Genomic DNA, 21141 nt, shown 5'->3' with positions numbered 1-21141 from the left:
TGGAAACCACTGCACTAGACGGTGGTAGGTGGGAGGAGTCCCTCTAAACACTCTCAATAAGCAAAAACGCCCTTCAGTATTTAGGTCAAAGCCTGTGCCTTTACTGTATCTCCAAAGACGGGAATTTGCATAACTCTCTAGAGTGGCAAATCCTTTACAACAATGTTTCGGTAATTTTATAAGAGCCCCCCCTCACATGACCCAGAGTTACTACCAGCTTGTTTGGTTTCCTAGCCAGTGTGACTCCATTTCACAGATGGGGCCAAGATGCCCAGAGAGGTTAAGCGTCTTTCCCACGTCACACAAGTTGTGGAAGAGGCAGGATCACCACCCAAAACAGCCAGTACCCCACCACGAACTCCCCCTCTCAGTACAGAGAAGCCAGCAATGTGTTCTAGGGTTTCGTTGGTGGGGATTCAACAAAACCACTTTGCTGTCGTTGGCATATTAGGCATTTAGGCATTTTACTATTTACAGCAAAATGAGGATCGTAAATGCAAAAACAGGAAATATTAAACGTCAAAAGAAAAAAAAATGCGAAAAAAGAAAAAGCCCCGGGGGATGGAGAGTTTCTGGTTACTTTTATTCCCCTTCCAGGCCTCCGCCTTTGCAAAAGCAACAGTTCCAAAGTGGGGAACCTCCGCGACCCACTGGACTGCCCGCGCCTACTCGGGGCCTGGGCGTCCTCGCGGCGAGAGGGCACCCGCGGTCGCTCAGCGCTTACCATGGCGTCCGAGCCGTGGCCCCCCAGCGACGTGGGGAAGCGCACGTCCCGCACCGAGAGCCTGGAGATCCTGCCACGCACCATGTCACGGCCCAGCACCCGGAGCTGGCCGCGCCGCCGACTCCGCCTCAGACCCCGTGCGCGGAGGGAGGGGCAGAGCCCGGGCCGGCGGACGCTGATTGGCCACACGGCCGCGACAGAGAACTTGGCCGGCCCCGAGTGGCAGGCTCGGTTCCGGGCTCCCCGGGACGCCCGAGCGGTTCCCGCCGCGTCTGCAACCCCGTGCTGCCACGCACGGCGCTCGCGACGATTCGCTCTGGGCCGCGGCGGACCCGAGACTTAGGAGGACGTCCCGCGCCGCGTCGGGAAACTAGCGAAGTGACCTTCTCGGGAGCGGCGCCCAAGACGAAGGAGCAGGGTCTGACCAGAGTGCGATCGCCTAGAAGCACATTGGGGCCACGGGCTCCACGCCTGACCTGAGTCAGAGGGCAGATGCCGGCCAGCCAGGGGAGACGCTAGAAAATCTGATGAGTCTTTAAGTGACCTCAGCCCCCGTTCGCCACCTGAGAAATTAAGAAGCAGATCACCATTTATTGCACCCCTTCTGATGCAGAGTGTTTTAAATGCATTACCTCTTATCCCGTCTAGCTCTGTAGGTCATTTTCATTTTATTGGTGAAGAAATGAGATTCAGAAAGATTAAGTGACTTGCTCGAGGCCACACAGCTAGTTAAGTGGCAGAGAGTGTCTTCGCTGCAAACCTGGGTTCTGTTGTCTGGATTGCAGGGACTCGCAAGGGAACATGAAAGCTGTGGCTTAGAAAGCACACTGGTCCTTGGCTTTCAAGTACAGCACACCGCCCGTCAGTTCCTACCTTTGGGAAATGCTTTGGAGAATAATTTAAATGTTTGGGAAGCAATGCTGTAGATGTCATTCTATTAATTTGTGTTTCTGTGGGTATGGCAGGGATATTTTCAAGGATGCCCACGTCACCCCTGGATGCATATAACCTTATTGGATAAGAATTCCTTTGGCTTAAGGCTTAGATCAACTCAAATGCCTATGGAGGCGGGGTGGGCACCAACAGCAAATAGGAGCGAGGCAATAGGCCACTGTGACTGCAGCTAACGACCTTTGCTCTTTTAAAGAAGTAGCCAGTTAGCTCCAGCTTACAGTGGTCCTGTGGGAATTAGAGCTCATTTCCCAAGAGAAGTCTGAAATTCAAATGTTAATATGGAACTAGACTTCCTCTTTCCCTGTCCTGCTCTACCCACTTTTTTTGGGGGGGGGGGAGGGGTGGCCAGAATATATGCTCAGTTCACTTTTTCAGAATGGGTCTGTTGGCCTGGTTAATAAATTGAGTACTTTGTATTCTGAAGATATCTTTGTTTTTCTTTCAAATTTGAATGTTGGTTTTATTGCATAAAAGTCTTAGTTCAAATTAATACTTTTTAAAGTAGTGTTAAGTCCCATTCTTTAAAGAATAAGCTGGGGTTTCCCCCCCACCTCTCTAGAAAACATTTGGGTTTTTCTCGTTTTATGGCTTTAAAATATGAGGGGTGCCTGCAGTGGCTCAGTCGGTTAAGCATCATGATCTCACGGTTCGTGGGTTCAAGCCCTGCATCAGGCTCTGTGCTAACAGCTTGGAGCCTGGAGCCTGCTTCAGATTCTCTATCTCTCTCTCTCTCTCTCTCTCTCACTGCCCCTCCCCTGCTCACGCTCTGTCTCTCTCAAAAATAAGTAAAGAACATTTTTAAAAATTAAAAAAAAAATCACCATTTGTGTTTAGGATTAATTTAAAAATTAATTCTGTTCTACAATTGAAGGATCCTTTCAACCAGAAGCAATATATTTCTCTGGAAAAATTTTCTCTATTTCTTTCATTAGTTCTTCTTCTTCCTTCTTTCATTTGCTTCATCTGGAAATTAATTGGAATATTAAACCTCTGAATCTATTAGCCATGCTTTTTTTTTTTTTTAATTTTGTTCTTTTGTGAATTCTGGGCATATTCTTTGGCTTAATATTCCAACTCAAATTTGACCTTCAACTGTGTTCCCTTCTTTTTGCACCCTGTTTTTTCCCCTTGGTGTTAGATTTTTTTCTTCAGTTTTAAATTTCAAAAATTTTCTTTTCATAGTACAGTTGTCCTCTCTTATCAGCAGGGACACATTCCAAGACCCCAGTGGATGCCTGAAACCACATTTAGTGCTGAACCTTATATATACTATATATTTTTTCTATACATACATACATACCTATGATAAAGTTTAATTTATAAATTAGGCACAGTAAGAAATTAACAATAGTAATAAAATAGAATTGTTATGTGAATGTGGTCTCTCAAAAAATCTTTTGGTACTGTACTCACCCTTGTGATTCTGTGAGATGATAAAATGTCTACATGATGACATGAAGTGAGGTAAATGACTAGGCATTTTCAGTTTGTTAGGCTATTGATTGTCTGAGGATTCATCAGGAGGATCTGCTTCCGGTCAGCAGGCTGACCATAGGTGACTGAAATCAGGGAAAACAAAACCAGAGATAAGGAGACTAGTGCACCTTCACCCTCTTTGAAAAAATGGAGGCCATATCTTCTCAAAACAAAGTTTTCATTAGTGTCCTCTATTAAGTTCGGTTCCTCAAGTGTTACTTCTTGGTTGTTGTTTCTTTTCCTTTAAGGTGCTGGTTTTCTTCACGTAAGTGTTCATGTGTCCTTTTTTTTTTTTTTTTCATGTCCATTAATATGTGTTGCTGAGAACCACATTTTGCCTTTCTGTAAAGCTAGTACTTGAAGACCTGTCTCTGGTGGTTGCACAGGAGGGAGACATGTGGCTATACAGATATGTAAATAGCTTTTTTTCTAGGTGAGATGGCTTGCGTCCCTTCTGAGCTTTCACAGAGTCACATTCAGGGCGGGATGCGAGGGGGAAATAACAGAATAAAATGCTCCATTTTATTTTCCTTGTGGTGATCAGGGTTTACTTTAGGATCTGCTTGCTTTCATCACCAGGCCCTAGATTTCATCTAGGACTCTCCCAGGTAAACTGTGAACTTTGTTTGGAAAACTTTTAGTATTGTTATCAGCTTATTATACTAGCCAGGCCTACCCAGCCATTCCAAATGTTGCCCTCTTATTAATGACCCTAAAAAAAATCACTATAATTAATAGCCACGTTACTTCTAGGACAAATAAAGTAACAAGGACAGGATTTATATTATCATCTTATACAGCTAGAAAACCAGTTCGAGTATTTAGAAGAAAGGACTTCAGACATTGGACCAGAGGGGGAACAAGTTGGATATTGGAGAAAAGAGAAATAAAGCACCCTATAATTGTACCAGCTCACTGGTTACAGCACAAAGGGGGGATCCAAACAGAGCCCTGCAGTGTTACTGAGTTGAGGAGACAAATATTAGTGTTTATTTATGTTAGAGGAGGCCAATGTAGCTATAGTCTCAGAGGCAGAGAACAGAAGGACCCATTCTAATCTTTGGCTGGGTACTGATATGCACATGAATGAGAGAAACTACTCAAATTTGACAAAGAGCCACTAGAAAGAAACAGGCATGAAAATTATTGGCGGTTGCACAGGGTTGGGAATAGTACTTATTCCTGATAGAAAAGATTCGGCAATAATACATGGAGCATTAGGTAAAATCCTCAGAAGGGTAGAGATAAAATCTTTCAAGACTAAAGATTGCTCTGGATCTAACAGAGCTTTAATGTAAACCTTGAAAGGATTCAACTGATTCCAAGTAAAGAATAGACAAAAACAATCCCTAGAGGTTGCACAGGGCTTAGAATAATTCCTACCCATGACATCAACATTCAACATTACTGAAAAGAAGATTAAAACAACTCCAGCAACCCAAAACTATACTTTATGGTGTTTACCACCCAACCAAAATTACTGGGCATATATAAAAGTAGGAACATATAGTTCATAAACAGGAGAAAGTTTAATAGAAACAGATCCAATAGTCCTAATATCCAGATAAAAACCCTCAGGATGAAAAATGAAAATGTAAGCATAATGAAGAGGTATGAAAGATATAAAAAAGAAGAGCTAGAATTTCTGAGATGAAAACCATATACTGTGGGATGGAAAGCAGAACAGACCCTGCAAAGAAAAGATTAGTGAAAATGAAGACGAAGCAAAAGAAATGATCAAAAACAAAGCACAAAGATTAAACAGAAAAAAGAACAAAGCATTAGTGACCCGTGAGACAGTATTAAACAGCGCAACATACATGTAATTGAAGTCCCGGAAGAAATGAGTAAGTTGAAAATAATAGCCCCAAATTTTCCAACTTTGATAAAACTATGAACCCAATGAACTAAGAATCTCAAAGAACCCCAGGTAGAATAACCTTTAAGAAAGTCATGCAAGGGGTGCCTGGGTGGCTCAGTTGGTTAAGCGTCTGACTTGAGGTCAGGTCATGATTTCGTAGTTTGTGGGTTCAAGCCCTTCATCGGGCTCTGTGCTGACAGGATGGAGCCTGCTTGGGATTCTTTCTCCCTCTATCTGCCCCTCCCCCACTCATGCTTACTCTCTCTCAAAATAAATAAACTTTAAAAAAAAGTCATGCCGGGGCGCCTGGGTGGCTCAGTCGGTTAAGTGTCCAACTTCAGCTCAGGTCACGATCTCGCGGTCCGTGAGTTCGAGCCCCGCGTCTGGCTCTGGGCTGATGGCTCAGAGCCTGGAGCCTGCTTCTGATTCTGTCTCCCTCTCTCTCTGCCCCTCCCCCGTTCATGCTCTGTCTCTCTCTGTCTCAAAAATAAATAAACGTTAAAAAAAAAGATTTAAAAAAAAAAAATAAAAAAAATAAAAAAAATAAAAAAAAAATAAAAAAAAGTCATGCAAAGGCACATCATAAATAAATAGCTGAAAACCAAGAATAAATAGATTATATTTTAAAATTCAGAGGGGGGAAAAGGGATCCTTCATATGTAAAAGAGTAAAGCTGAGGAAACAGACTTTTTGTCAGAAAAAAATGCAAGTTAGAAGACAGTGAAGAGACTTGGTAAAGTACTGCAGAAAATGGTCAATCAAGAATTCTTAACTGAGCTAAAACACATTTCAAAAAGGAAGTCAAACAAAAACTTTTAAATGCAACGCTATTAGATCTGCGCAAGAAGAAATATTAAAAGCTCTTCAAGGAGAAGGGTGATGATACCAGATGGAAATCTGTCTGTAGCCAAGGAAGATTACCAGGGATAAATGTCTCGAGACACTTAATAATGATAAAGTGGTCAATTTATCATGAAGCACAACAATCCTAAATGTATATGTACCTAATAAGAGCTTCATAATACATAAACAAAGACAGAACTAAAAGGAAAAATAGAAAAGTCTGCAATTATAGTTGAGGATTCCAACATTCCTCTCAGTAATTGATGGAAAAAACGTACAGAAAAGCAACATGAATAAGCTTAAGCAACACTATCAATCAACTTGACTAATTTGACACTTACTGAAAACTCCAGCTAACAAAAGCAAGATGGGTAATATTTTCAAGTAGTCATAGAACATTCATTAAGGTAGAATATTCTTGGCCACAAAACAGAATTTTAATACAGTTAATACATTTAAGAAGTTTGAAATTATACAAAGTATGTTCTTTGACCAAAACAGAAATAAACTATAATTAATAAAAGAAAAATATCTGGAAAATTCCCAAATATATAACAACTAAACAGCACACACATAAATAAACACATGGGACAAAAAGGAAATCAAAGGGAAATTAGAAAAGATTTCGAACTAAACAATGATAAAAACACAACGTATCAAAATATGTGGGATGTAAAGCAGTATTTAAAAGAAAATTTATTGCATTAAATGCTCAGATCAGAAAAGATGAAAAATTGCAAATCAATCTAAGCTTCCATCTAAAACAACAACAAAAAAACAAACAAACAAAAAACCTAGAAAAAGAAGAAGAACTGTAACACAAAAATAACAAAGCAAATAAAACCCAGGATGGATTAGTAAGGATCAGAAATCAATGAAATAGAACACACTCATGTGTGCTCATGAGTGCACACACACACACAAACACATGTAGAGCAAATGAACGAAACAAAATGCTGGTTCTTTGAGAAAAATCACTAAACCTGATAAACCACTAGCTAATGAGAAAAAGGGGGAAGATACAAATTACCAAATCAGGGATATATCCATACAGATCCTACAAACATTAAAATGTTTGTAGCACAAAAACACACCTCAGATCAACAGAACAGAGAACCCAGAAATGGACCCACAAACATATGGCCAACTAATCTTTGACAAAGAAGGAAAGAATATCCAATGGAATAAAGACAGTCTCTTCAGCAAACGGTGCCGGGAAAACTGGACAGCAACATGCAGAAGAATGAACCTGGCCCACTTTCTTACACCATACATAAAAATAAACTCAAAGTGGATGAAAGACATAAACGTAAGATAGGAAGCCATCAAAATCCTTGAGGAGAAAGCAGGCAAAACCTCTTTGGTCTTGGCCACAGCAACTTCTTACTCAACATGTCTCCAGAGGCAAGAGAAACAAAAACAAAAATGAACTATTGGGACCTCATCAAAATAAAAAGCTTCTGCACAGCAAAGGAAACAATCAGCAAAACTAAAAGGCAACCAACGGAATGGGAAAGGTATTTGCAAATGACATATCAGATAAAGGGTAGGATGCAATATCTATAAAGAATTTATCAAACTCAACACCCAAAAAACAAATAATCCATTGAAGAAATGGGCAAAAGACATGAATAGAAGACACTTCTCCAAAGAAGACATCCAGATGGCCAACCGACACATGAAAAAATGCTCCACATCACTCACCATCAGGGAAATACAAATCAAAACCACAATGAGATACCACCTCACATCTGTCAGAATGGCTAACATTAACAACTCAGGCAACAACAGATGTTGGCGAGGATGTGGAGAAAGAGGATCTCTTTTGCACTGCTGGTGGGAATGCAAACTGGTGCAGCCACTCTGGAAAACAGTATGGAGGTTCCTCAAAAAATTAAAAATAGAACTACCATATGATCCAGCAATTACACTTCTGGGTATTTATCTGAAGAAAATGAAAGCATTAACAGAAAAAAAAAAAAAAAAAAAGTATATGCATCCCCATGTTCATTGCAGCATTAAAAAAATTTGGGGGGGGGGGCACCTGGGTGGCTCAGTTGGTTGGGTGTCCGACTTCTGCTCAGGATTCTTCTGCTCCGTTCCCAGAGTTTGAGGCCCGCGTTGGGCTCTGTGCTGACAGCTCAGAGCCTGGAGCCTGCTTCAGATTGTGTCTCCCTCTCTCTCTCCCCACCCCCTCCTTTGCTCATGCTCTTTCTCTCTCTCAAAAATAAACAAACATGAAAAATTTTTTTAATATTTATTCATTTTTGAGAGTGCGTGAGCAGGGGAGGGGCAAAGAGAGGGGGGACAGAAGATCCGAAGCAGCTCTGACCTGAGAGCAGTGAGCCCAATGTGATGCTCATGAACCGTAAGATAATGACCTGAGCCAAAGTTGGACACTTAACTGACTGAGCTACCCAGGTGCCCCTCGTTGTAACATTTAGAATACCTAAGACGTGGAAACGACCTAAATGTCTATAGATAGATGAATAAATGTGTATATAGAATGGAATGTTATTGTCATAAAAAGGAATTACATTTTTCCAGGTAAGTCAGAGAAAGTTAAATACTGTGATCTTATTTATATGTGGATATAAAATGAATAAATAAACCAGGCTCACAGATACAGAGAACAAACTGGTGGTTGCCAGAGGTGGGGGTGGAAGTGGGTGAAGGGAGCCTTGGCAACTATAATTACTAGTACCATACTGCATATTTGAGCATTGCTAAGAGATCTTCAAAGTTCTCATCAGAAGAAAAAAAAATTCTGTAACTATGGTGACAGATGTTAATGGTGATCATTTCACAATATATACAAGTACCAAATCATATTGCACAGCTGAAACTAACATAATGTTGTATGTCAATTGTACCTCAACTTTAAAATTTAGTATGTTCTCTCCAGTTAATGTCTTATTGCAATTTTGCATTTAATATTGTATGTCGTGACTGTTACCAAATATGTTACTATTTTGTACAAACTGTTGCTTTAAGGTTGTAATGTAAGCTTCCTATTTTGTACTATACCGTTATTAGTATGAGGAATTATCAGTCAGGGTCTCAACTGGAAACAGCACGCTCAAATTAAGATGAACCAAGGATGTTTACAAAGGGGCAGGCTGAATAGAGAATCACAAGATTAATGCAGTAACGAAAATTAGAAGCACTCTACCCCTAAGACAGAAAAAGACAAGGGATGGGGTTGTCACTCTCTAAAAGGCCATTTGAAAGGAACCTTTGATCATAGGACATAGCCAGCCCAAACTCAGGAGGAGGAAATTGGGAAATAAGTATCTTGACCTTTTAGGTTTCCTCCCATCTTCTGCTAGAGCTCCTTAAAGGTTTACCCCGACAAGAATCCAGAGTGAGGGGACCCAATGATGAGTACAGGTTGGCCTTCCAGCAGAGTGGATATGGAAGGGCAAACAGATGATGCCAGGCATGTGTTGCTTACTTTAATCAGAAGTACTCCTTTCTGTACTGACAAAATGAACATTAATTAATTGCTGGTGACAGAAACTCAACTTGATGTCATTGAAACAAAAACAAAAACAAAGACAAAAAGAGGAAAAAAACTAGGGAAAGGGCTAGAGAAGAGCTGAATTTGTGGAAACAAATGCTACTGAGGTATAATCTTCCTCCTCCTTGCATGTTGGTTTCTTTTGTAACAAAGTGGGGACTCGGTCTTCAGCAGCACTGGGGTGGTATCTCTAGAGCAGTATAATGAGACGAAATGAGACTCAGCTTCCAACATCTCAGAGAAAAGTCTTAGAGAAGAACTTTACTAAGAGATATGATGATCTGCACAAACGGGCTAGGAAGACTGATTTGAAAGATGTTAATTCTTACCAAATTATTAGCATAATGTAATCCTAACCAAAATGTCACTTAAATTTTTGGGGAATATAAAAAATAAAGTCTAAACTTCATCAAGAATTTGCTAGGATACCAAGATTAAAAAAAAAAAAAAAAAAGGAATAGCAAAGGTAACTTGTTCAATTATTAAATTGTGTATCAAATGATTAGAATTAAAGCTGTTATGTTGATAGAAGAATGGCAAGTTAAAGGGCCCCCTGGGTGGCTCAGTCGGTTGAGCATCTGACTTTGACTCAGGTCATGATCCCTCAGTTCATGGGTTCGAGCCCCGCGTCGGGCTCTGTGCTGACAGCTCAGAGCCTGGAGCCTGCTTCGGATTCTGTGTCTCCCTCTCTCTCTGCCCCTCCCCCGCTCATGCTCTGTCTCTCAAAACTAAATAAACAACAACAACAACAAAATTAAAAAAAGAAAAAAAAAGAAGAATGGAAAGTTAACTGAACAAAACAGATGTGTGTAGGTATGTGCATAATAAAGGACACAAACTAAAGGGATGGGAATGGATTAACCAATAAATGGTGCTGGGAAAATTTACTATGTAGGACAAAATCATGCCAGATCCTTAAATCACATTTTATGCCCAAACAACTTCCAAATCAATTAAAGAGAAATGTAAAAAAGAAAAGCATAAAATATGATAGATGAGATGAATATTTAATCTTGGGATGCAAAGGACTTTTTAAGCATAATAGAGATTTTACAGCATACATAATGTGTAACTCAAATGTGAAAAAATTACATGCAAAATTAAAGGACAAACGGCAAACTAGAAAAACATTCTTAAAATGAAATATTACTATACTGTATAAAAACATTTAATAAATGTTTATTAAATGATGTGTTCGTTGATTAAATGTTACTGTTCTGAAACCATTAGGGAAAAACAAAGGTAATTATTTTGGATAATAGCAAAAGATAACAATATTACCTTATTGAAAATAAACACTTTAGATTGGCCATTCATAATTTAGTGTAATTTTATTTTCATTATACCTATAAAGGAAGAGTAAAACACACACAAAAGTAAGACTCACATATTTTTCATTTTTAGAAAATTAAGTCCCTTAGGGTAAAAATCATTTTATTTCCTATCCTTCACACAGGTTCACTGTGAATAGCTTCACTCAGATTACCTAGGTTTTGCTGTATGACTCATTAACTGGTATAATTAAAACAAAACAAAACAACTTGTAAAAATGTCACTCACCTGACATGGAAAATTAAACAGATAGAATGAATTCTAAAATTACCTGAATTTAATGAAGGATAGATCTAACTCTCTCAAGAGTTATAACTGACCGTTTTTCTAACAGGAAGAACAAATTCAGAATATGCTTTAAATACCAATTTAAAAAAGAAACTGAGAAAATATGAATAGTGGCTAAAAAGATAAGTGGGTGCATTCAATGAGAATTTTTATTTCAATTATCCACAAAACGATATTATAATACCTTATAAAAATACTAAGTTTTAGGCTACCATTATTCATTTAAAAAAGTGTGCTAGGAGGTTGTTTTTGCCAACTTCCTTTTCTGGTGAGGGTTAAATTCCACAATAAGACACTGAAGACGAAAAGCTGCTGGAAAAAAATCTTCAAATGTACAAAGTTGTTTTATTTTTCTTGGCAATTTAAAAATACATAACCATTTAAACTGAATACACATTAAGTTAGTGTTTTATTTCCTTACTATACAGTTGATATCATAAGGAACTGCTCCATTTAGTTAAAACCTAATGAATACCACCAACTTTTCCTGACTTTTCTGAACACAATTAGTACATAAACATAATTTTGTTATCTTTTTTAAAAAGCTTAGAAAAATTATAATATCATAGTTCACATAAAGCCCTTTAAAAATCTGATGTCCCAGGATGTAGATGTTCAGGGTAAATGACAGCAGTCTTCTAGAAGACCCTCTTGGAAGAGGGATTCAATACTAAACAGGTTACGTAAACATTAGAAACCTCCACAATTTTTAGTACCAAAACTGTTACCAACTTGCATGAAGCTCATTTGTCACATTTTAAAATGGTCTGAATTTCAACACAGTTATCATGGCACACAATTTTAAACTTAATGATTAAATCAATTAAGTGACTGTAGGTAAAACCAACTAGGGACTGTTAGGTTTTCAGGGTTACCGTGGAGCTGGCGGGTAGGAGTTGTGAACAGGGCAAGTAAAACACGACAAAGCTCACTGTTCTTACTAAGATTCAACCATTTTCTTAAATGAATGTTGATCAGGAGAAAAAAAGAATTCTAAAATATGGAAACCCGATGCACTGCATTAGAAGTGTGACTATAAAGGAGAATATTTTAAAACATAAATACCAAAACAAAAACAAAAATACCAGACTTTTGTTCATCAGATTCAGTTCCTTTGCTAGACACTTGAACCAATAATGCTGCTATTCAAATTTATATTTTGGAGTTTCTTTTTGAGTCGATCATAAAACTCTTGAGTTTTATTTCTACATTTTGGATGGGCAAAAACTGTCCCCCCTTTTCACCACTGTTGTTATTCTCAATAAGTTCTCCTCCCCAAGTCAACTAAATTCTAAAAGGGAAAAAAAGATCACCATTAAGTACATTTAAAAAGTTAGTGCAGATTTAAACATGGATTTGAAAACGAGTTCTAAAATTGTTTCGCATAAAGGCTGTATCATTGGAATTAGTGGGAAGCCTTAAATTAACTATTTGAGGCTGTAACACTCATTTAGTGTTTATGTTAAAAAAAGATTAGTTTTAGTCATACCTTGTAACTCTTAAAATCTCAGAAAACAGAGAAGTGAGGAGCTGTGAGTGCCAGCAAAGCAATTTTGTCACTCCTTAATATTAAGCATAACATCCCATCTGTAAAATTTTCACATTTTCTTTTCTCATATTTCTTTAAATATTTTCCTCTCTGTCAATCTATATTCAATAAAAGCAAAAGTGCATTTAAGTCCCTGATCTAGTGATATTTTATATTCGTGGCACCCATCACCATAAGTAATATTAGAAATATCTCACAGTACCAGTCTACTTTTTAAAAAGGACTGTTTATATGCCAGGTCTTATTTTTTGATGCTATCTAAAGTTTAAAAGCTTTCCCCTTGGATCAATGCAACATTGTAAAAGATTAACTCACTTCCTAGTTACCATTACTCTAAACTGAGCTATTCAGAAAATGACTAAAGTAAAAATCTTCTACTTTCCAGTTCCATGAGTATTAACATAGTGCATTACATTTTCAAATGCCACTACTGTGGTCTAACATTTCATCAAGTTTCAGAGGCTGTTTATATTCCTTTTTGCTTCTAAAAACCTGGCCCATTTCCATGCAAAAGAAGGCAGGTATTAAGACTGCATATTAACAGTTCAACTTAGAAAAAACTTGTGAGAACAATGAATGCAAGAAATCTTTAAAAACTGGAATGGAATTGTTTGGTCCCATGAAGCTGCTTAACTTTAGATTTTATTATGGTAGAACTGATTTTATCTCCCAAGTTTTGTCTATTACGATATATAATTTTCTCTTAGCAATTCTGAGTTTGGGGAATAAAAGAAATGAAGTGGTTTATAAAGAAGTAGCCCTGTTGCTCTTCACTGTTATGCTCTCCTCACACTATCATCAATATCACAACTATACTTCTTTGGACCCTGAAATAAGTTGGAACTTTAGAGTTTAGAGTCATTGGTACTTTAGAGTTTAACACTTGAGAAAAAAAAAAAAAAAAGTGGTTTGTGCAACCATATCTGGAATTCCAGTTTACCATTAAAAACATGCAGAATGAAGACTTTCTTCTTTTGATTCCTGTAGGTAAAGTAAAGAAGTCTACACAGGTTCTTTACATTTTGGCAGATTTACGCATATAAAAGGCTACGTGGATTATAAATTTTCTCCTGGCTGGTACTGTGGCTCTGTAGCAGTGAAGTAGTCTTCCAAGAAGGACTGAATATATTCAAACGTTGGTCTTTCATCAGGGTCCTTCTTCCAACAAAGATTCATCAATTCATGTAGGGATTCTGGGCAGCCCTGAGGGCAAGGCATCCTGTATCCTCGTTCCACCTGTTCTAGCACTTCACGGTTTACCATACCTAGCACAGAAGATTCAAACATTAAAAAGAGTGATCCCAAACCCCACTAGCAAAACAGAACAAATCCCCTAGCCACTAACTGATCCAAGGTATAGGAAGTTTATTTAGTGAAACGATTCTTTCAACAAAGAAGTAAAGTAAATTTTAAATGTCAACTATATCAAGAAGAGCTCAGAAAATGCTAACCTGTTCCAACAGGTCTCATTTTTTTCATTCCACCTAAAATCTTACTTTTAACACTAATGCCTTCAAAAGCCAACCCCACTTGATTAATAAGAATTTAGAGTGCTACTTCGAAGTACCAATACTTTCAGATATTAAGAGTCAACAAAGACCAAATTTGGGTTAGTGAGGGTCAGTGGCAAGATAATGTCTAAGAGAACTTCCAAACAGAAATTCAGAAGAAATTTTCAGAACAATTTCAGAAGAACTAATGTTCTAGTGCTGATTCTGCCAAATATATTAACCATGTAACTATATCGATGCACTTCCTTGAAACAGTTTCCTTATCTAGTATCACCTGTTTGCCTTTCTTCAAGTTATTATACACAATTCCCTTCTTGTATTCTTTTGGAATCCTGCCCCCATCAGTAGCTCACCTTGTGTTATGACAGGCTAAGTAAGCATACCTTAAATTATTTTTTTATTTTTATTTTTTTGCATACCTTAAATTATTGGAGGTGTGGGAGTAGTGTGAGATGACCCAGGATATTTAAAATATGCTTATTATCTGAGAGAATAGTAGAGATAAAAGGCCCTTTTGGAAAATGTCCTAACAGAGAAAGATGAGGTGAATGCAGGACACAACTTGTGCATTTGCCTGATCTCACGGATTGTGATTCACATAGGATGCTGTCCATCCAATGACAAAATAAAGAGGAAGAGAAGAAAGGGAGAAAGAAAGGGAAGGAGGGAAAGTAGAAAAGGAGTGAGGGAGAGAGGGGGTGAGAGAGGAAAGGGAGAAAAGAGAGAAGAAATAAATGCCTTTCTTCCCCTTAACAATTTTTTTGCTAATAAACTCCAGTTAAGTATGTTGGCATAACCAAGAGCTAAATGAAATGCCAGCTTACCTGGATATGGCACTCTGCCTTTTGTTACCAGTTCTGTCTGCAGAATTCCAAATGACCATACATCAGACTTTATAGTAAATCGACCATACAGTGCAGCCTCAGGAGCTGTCCATTTGATCGGAAACTTTGCACCTAAAACAACATTGACAATCTTGCTTAAGTAAATTGTTTCTAAAAATCTTCTTGTGTAAATAGAGCATAAGCAGGGTTGATGTTCTGTCAATATCTTTATTGTATGTGTCATCAGCGTCAAATTCTTCAAAAGTACAAGATATGTGGGAAAAATTCTTATAAAATTTATATTAAAATAAATCACATTTCCTCCTGATAAATCAGTAACATAAAAAAGAGAAATGTTGGTAGGGATTGAATGTTCAAGAAAATAGAGGTGGAAACTCTTACAAGCAACTAAAAACATAATTATAGGATCTATAACTTTTTAGCACATCTAGCACCTAGTAGCTGTAGCTGACTGTTGATGAAGGCATATTCTGTTGGGTTCTAATTTTAAAACCCTGTATTAATTTATTCATATATTTAGAATATGCTTTTTATGCACAAGACATTTGCTAATCATTATGGGAGACATAAAAACACAGCCTTTGTGAATCTTAGACACTTAGTGTGGAAATAAGATTACAGGTATCTTACATACCTATGTATATACTCAATGTTGTAAAATATAAAATAGTTCTTTAGATATTCAGAAAAACAGAAGATTAATTTTCACTAGCAGTCATAAAAAGTTTCATTTAAAAAGTAGCAGCTAGTTAAATTTTAAAGAATGGTTAGAATTTTTATAGGTAAGGATTATAGAAAAATAGGAAGGTATTCTAGCTGGAGGGAACTGCACAAAGGTATAGAAGCTTTTTTTCTTTTCCCACACTACTTTCCATATATTCTCTTGACATTAATTACATAACAATTTGCTTTATAGTTATTTATATATGTCTACTTAGCCTATTAAAATATGAACTCTCATTTACTGAGCATCTACTATGTTATGTAATGTCAGGCACAATACTTTCTTTCACTGAAGTTTCACAACAATCTTACAGAGCAGGTATTACCGTCTGGTCTTTATATGTAAGGAGACTGAGACATAGTCAAAAAGGTTAGAAACTTGGTTGAAATCTCTGGGTAATAAGAGACGGAATTGGGATTCAAAAACACACACTCTTTCCATATGCATCTACTGTATGTTCACTAAGTGTGTACTTAGTGAAAGTTTAGAAAGACAGACACAAAACAGAAGAATCAACCTTATATTAATTTCTACAAGTTCTCTTCCCTCTGTACAGTGTTAACCTTCCAAACGTTTTTATTTATCACATTATATATAATAATTACTGTAAATTTAGTGTAGAAATGGTTTCCAAGGCCTTTACAAAACTGTACGCCATTTCTCAATTTATTAACTTCAAAAACACCTCTTCTGATCCTTAGTGTAGTAAAATCTGGATGCTTCTGGAAGCTTGTCAAAAAAGGAATTTTAAACTGTTTCTTATTTGTTGACATGACAAAAGTAGTAAAAAAAGGAGTGTGCTGCTCGCTATATTTATAATGTAAAGAACACCAAGTCAAGTTCTTTCTTGAGGGAAACAACATCAGAAAGTCATGGCATCATGTATAGAATTTTATGAATAAAATCAATGTTTCTTTGACTCTTCTGAGCAGACCTAGAGCTATTCTTATTCTACAAAACCCTGAATATTCCAAAGAATGGTAAGAAAATCCAATGAACTTTAGGTTACAAGGGTTTATTAAAAAGTAATTTTACCTTGTCTTGCTGTATATTCATTGTCTTCAATTAACCTTGCTAAACCAAAATCTGCTATTTTGCACACAAGATTTTCTCCCACAAGAATATTAGCAGCCCGAAGATCTCGATGAATATAATTCATTCTTTCAATATATGCCATACCATCAGCAATCTTGAAAAGGAAAAGAAAAAGATGTATGATATAAAGGGGACAGAGAGGGGGAGTCAGAAAAGGGAGAGCAGGAGAATAAACTGCAGATGTGTGTGGCCCACAAAACCTAAAACATTCATCTGGCCCTTTACAAAAAGGGTTTGCTGACCCCTACTACCGTATCTAAGAACCTTGAACACAGGACCATGGACTAGACTTAGCATATGCTAACGCCACACACGGACAATTTCTTTGTATAGTTTCTCTAAACTGTCAGATACTGTGGACATCTGGATGCTCACCGAGAAAGGGGTCTTATAACCAACATGTCAACTAGAACCCTCACCACATAGCTGAATAAAAACTTTTTTTCCCACCATTTTTTTTTAATGTCTATTCATTTTTGAGAGGGAGAGAGAAAGAGAGCAGGGGAGGGGCGGGGTGGTGAGAGAATACCAAGCAGGCTCTCTGTACTGTCAGTGCAGAGCCCAATGCAGGGCTCGAACTCACGAACCATGAATCAAGACCCGAGCTGAAATCAAGAGTCACGCTTAACTGACTGAGCCACCCAGGAACCCCTGAATAGAAACTTCTAATAGTTTTCACTCATATTTAAAAACAAAGATTCATGGGAATAAAAAGCACAGCATATGGAATATAGTCAATGCTGTTGTAATAGCATCCTAAGGTGACAAATGGTAGCTACCCTTGTGGTGAACACAGTATAAGGTACAGACTTCTATTACTATGCTATATACTTAAAACTAATGTAACATAGGGTTAACTTCAGTTAAATAGAAACAAAACTTTTTAAAATATACATGGTAATAAAATTTAAAAACAAACACAAAAATTCAGAAGAGTAAAACTATCCCATTTTAAAGTATATACTGCCATCTTCATTCTTGTTTTGGATTATATTATATAAAAAGTTCAGCACATCGTTTAGATTTCCAATATTTTCTTTGGAATAGCAATCACTCATTATCTTAAAATTTATCTGCTAAATACAAATACATCTAGATTTCATATTTGTAAATGCATATGTTTCTGAAAGGCTGTAAGATACAGGACAGCACTAAGTACTGAGAATTACATGCTTATTTCTAATATTAGTACGTTATATGAATGTTAGATACCACAGGTCTTCAGACACCATCTGTAACATAAATCAGATTGGATTATCCCTAATGTTCCTTTCAACTCTAAAATTCCATGATTTCATTATACAAACAACAGTCTTCTACTAAGATTATATTTTTATGTACACTTTCAATTCAAATTGATACATGTACAGATAAATACCTGAGCAGCCATATCAACCAGTTGTGGGAGCTTCAAATATTTTCCATCTCCTTCCTTCAGGAAATCCAATAAGCTCCCTGTAAGAAACAGAAAAATGTTATGGAAAATAAATTTTAAATTAGGACTGTAACAAACATTCCCCTACCTCCAAATCACCACATCACAATATAAAACTTAAGCTTTTCATTCTTTAATATTTTTTGCAGCTTTGGAATTTCTGAATAATTATCTTTAATATTCTAGAAGAGGTCCCTAAACTGAAATTTTAAAAACATCTTGGAAAACATGGAAAATTTAATCATCTCACTAGATTGTAGGCATTCCTTCCTTGTTTTGATCAAGATCAACAAATCCCAATTTTGAGCCAATAAGCAGTATTAGATACCTGTATATTTTTAAGTCAATCTGAATCAAGAACACAGACAACTAGGAATATCCTGGGGTACTTAAAACCAGACCTAGGTGACTGACTTGATATGGAATTGCTTGTCTAATGAACTTCTCTCACTTTTAGCAGAAAATACCACAAAACAGCAAAGTACTATGAATAACAGCCGACAGAAAGGCTACAAAAGTCTGGTTGTTATTCCTGTATTACTGGTTAAAAACCTACCATGTACCTGAATTTAATAAAAAAAAAAAAAAAAAAAAAAAAAAAAAAAAAAAAAAAACACAAAAAAACAAAAAACCAGATGAACCAAAATTAAGGTACATTTTTAAAACAACTACACTGTTCTCTTCAAAAATAATAATGTCATGAAAGACAAGAAAGACTAAGAGAGGGACTGCTCTGGATTAAAGTCCTGAACATACATTCATCTGTCCTGGAGCTAGAGTGGGAGCCTGCTTAAAATTCTCTTTCTCCCTCTGCCCCTCTCCGCTGCTCACACACTCTGGTACTCTCAAAAAACAAAAAACAAACAAACAAAAAAAAGTAAATCACTCCAATTATAATATGAAAAATGAAATTCGGCCAAAACTGCACAAAAAGATTAAGTTTAAAAGTTCCTGTGATAGTCTAGGAAAGCGAGACTATTATGTTAAAATCTAGCAATGACAGTGGGAATACAGAGAAGGGGAAATTTTCCAGAGAGATGTGGTTAATGGGATCAATGGCATCGAATGGATTATTATTACACAGGGGGGTGGGAAAGTGAGGTTGTTGGGCCCCATCCCCAGAATGTGCATCTCTGAGTTTCCTGATGCTAATGTTGCTGCCATCCAACACACTACAGACTCTTACATATGGGCAAGAAAAGACAAGGACATTCACCGCAGCACTGTTTGTCACAGTGACAAACTAGAAGCCAACCTAAATGTTCACTGGGAAAGGAATGAATAAACAAAGGTATACTTGTACAGAATCTCATTCAACAGTTACAAGTACACAAGTTAGATCTTCTCTTATCCATATGAATAAGTAAATCTCAAGAGCATTAACAATGAATGAAAATGAAGCTAGTAATATTTACATAAGTTAAAAACATACAAATGCTAATAGGTCAATATATATCAATGAATATATATCAATATGAAAGACACAGATGGAAAAGCTAAGCACCAACTTCAAAACTGAGGTTACCTCTGCAAGGGAAACAGGCCCAAAGGAGCCTGGAGGAAGGGCTCAGACATGAACAGGCTCAAGGAGGAGTAAAAACAAAGATGCAATTAGATCTGTAATGTTTTGTTTCCTTAGTAGAAAGATCTGAAGCAAATATGGCAAAGTGTAAACATTAGTTATATTTGGATGGTAGGGACATGGTTGTTATGGTATTCTCTGTATGTCTGAAATATCCACAATTTTTTAAAAAAGTCTATGAAAAGTGTTGACATTAAATAAACTTAAATAGTTTTTAAAAAGAGTGCATGGCTGGTTACAAAGTGAAGACAGAGTATTCTTTAAAAAAATCTTGGCTGTGAAGGGAAGCAAAAAGTAGACCGGTAGGTGAAAAGCAGATGTTGACACCAAGAGAGGGTTTTCTTTTTAGATGTAAGAAGGATCAAAAACACAGGTAAAGAAATTGTCCTTAAACAGAGGAAGGGACACTTCTTTCCTTAACCTGTAGGATAAACTGACATCAGGGGTGCCTGGGTGGCTCAGTCGGTTAAACATCTGACTTTGGCTCAGGTCATGATCTCACGGTTCGTGAGTTCGAGCCCTGCATTGGGCTCTGTGCTGACAGCTCAGAACCTGGAGCCTGCTTCAGATTCTGTGTCTCCCTCTCTCTCTCTGCCCCTCCCCCACTCGCACTGTCTCTCAAAAATAAACATTAAAATAAAAAGATAAACTGACATCATATAAATACTCCACATAACAACGTATACAGAAAGAAACAGAAGACACAGTTGTTTCAGAATAAAGAATCTAAATAAGGTACCATGATCAATACATTAAGTAGAACATTATTCAGCATAATAATAGATAATTGTTAAAATCATGCAAAAATGCAGTGCATAGAAATGAACTGCAATTGGTATCATTTGGTCAATTCCTTTTCTCTGACAACACAGAACGTTTTGGGTCTTATCAGTGGTCCTTAACCCTTTTTATGTTCATGGGTTGCTTTGAAACTGACAAAAATGATGGACTCTCTTCCTACGAAAACATACATACATATATAAACATAACTTCACATAACTTCAGGGGAAGTTGATGGATCCTTTGAAACTCATTCAAGATTTTAGCAGAGGAGGTACTCACTAAGTAATCGTGAAATCAATTCAAAGGAGTCCTTAAGTTTGTCTCACATACCTCTCCATCCATCCTTATTTCCAACTAGCTGCCTTCTGTACTTTCCACTTCCTATGGTTTTGTCTCCATTACCTCCTATCCTCTTAGCTCTGCAAAGATACCCATACCTTTCTCTTTACCCATCCACAGCCTTCATAATTTTGAAGGGCAATTTAAGACTTGTCTTTTCTACTAATAATTCTCAGTTTATTCCAGTCTATGTGATCTCTTCTTCATTTCTACACTTACTGAATATGTTAAACACGTGGAAATTCATTATGCTTTGGCCTGGAGCTTGTTTGTTTACAGT

The 21141-nt window shown here is 37.2% G+C and overlaps 2 protein-coding genes across 4 annotated transcripts in view; both read right to left on the bottom strand.

Annotated features, from left to right (window-relative positions):
- ENOSF1 (enolase superfamily member 1) overlaps positions 1-854 on the bottom strand; it is a 30202-nt gene extending 29348 nt beyond the window's left edge. The window contains exon 1 of one of the 2 annotated variants that reach the window (XM_042910543.1): positions 725-854. In XM_042910543.1, coding sequence (XP_042766477.1) covers positions 725-808 — 84 coding nt within the window. In that variant the 5' untranslated portion in view covers positions 809-854. The remainder of the gene's footprint in view (positions 1-724) is intronic. The other variant, XM_042910544.1, reaches the window with a different exon arrangement.
- A 9690-nt stretch (positions 855-10544) lies between these two features.
- YES1 (YES proto-oncogene 1, Src family tyrosine kinase) overlaps positions 10545-21141 on the bottom strand; it is an 86041-nt gene continuing 75444 nt past the window's right edge. For both annotated transcript variants that reach the window (XM_042910575.1, XM_042910574.1), the window contains exons 9-12: positions 18101-18177; positions 16663-16816; positions 14883-15014; positions 10545-13812 (exon numbers count right to left, since the gene is read on the bottom strand). In XM_042910575.1, the coding sequence (XP_042766509.1) occupies positions 13604-13812; positions 14883-15014; positions 16663-16816; positions 18101-18177 (572 nt within the window). In that variant the 3' untranslated portion in view covers positions 10545-13603. The remainder of the gene's footprint in view (positions 13813-14882; positions 15015-16662; positions 16817-18100; positions 18178-21141) is intronic.

Source organism: Panthera leo, chromosome D3 (assembly GCF_018350215.1).
Source record: "Panthera leo isolate Ple1 chromosome D3, P.leo_Ple1_pat1.1, whole genome shotgun sequence".
NCBI lineage: Eukaryota > Metazoa > Chordata > Mammalia > Carnivora > Felidae > Panthera > Panthera leo.
Note: the sequence above shows the minus strand (reverse complement) of the source record. Positions and strands in the feature narration are given on the sequence as shown.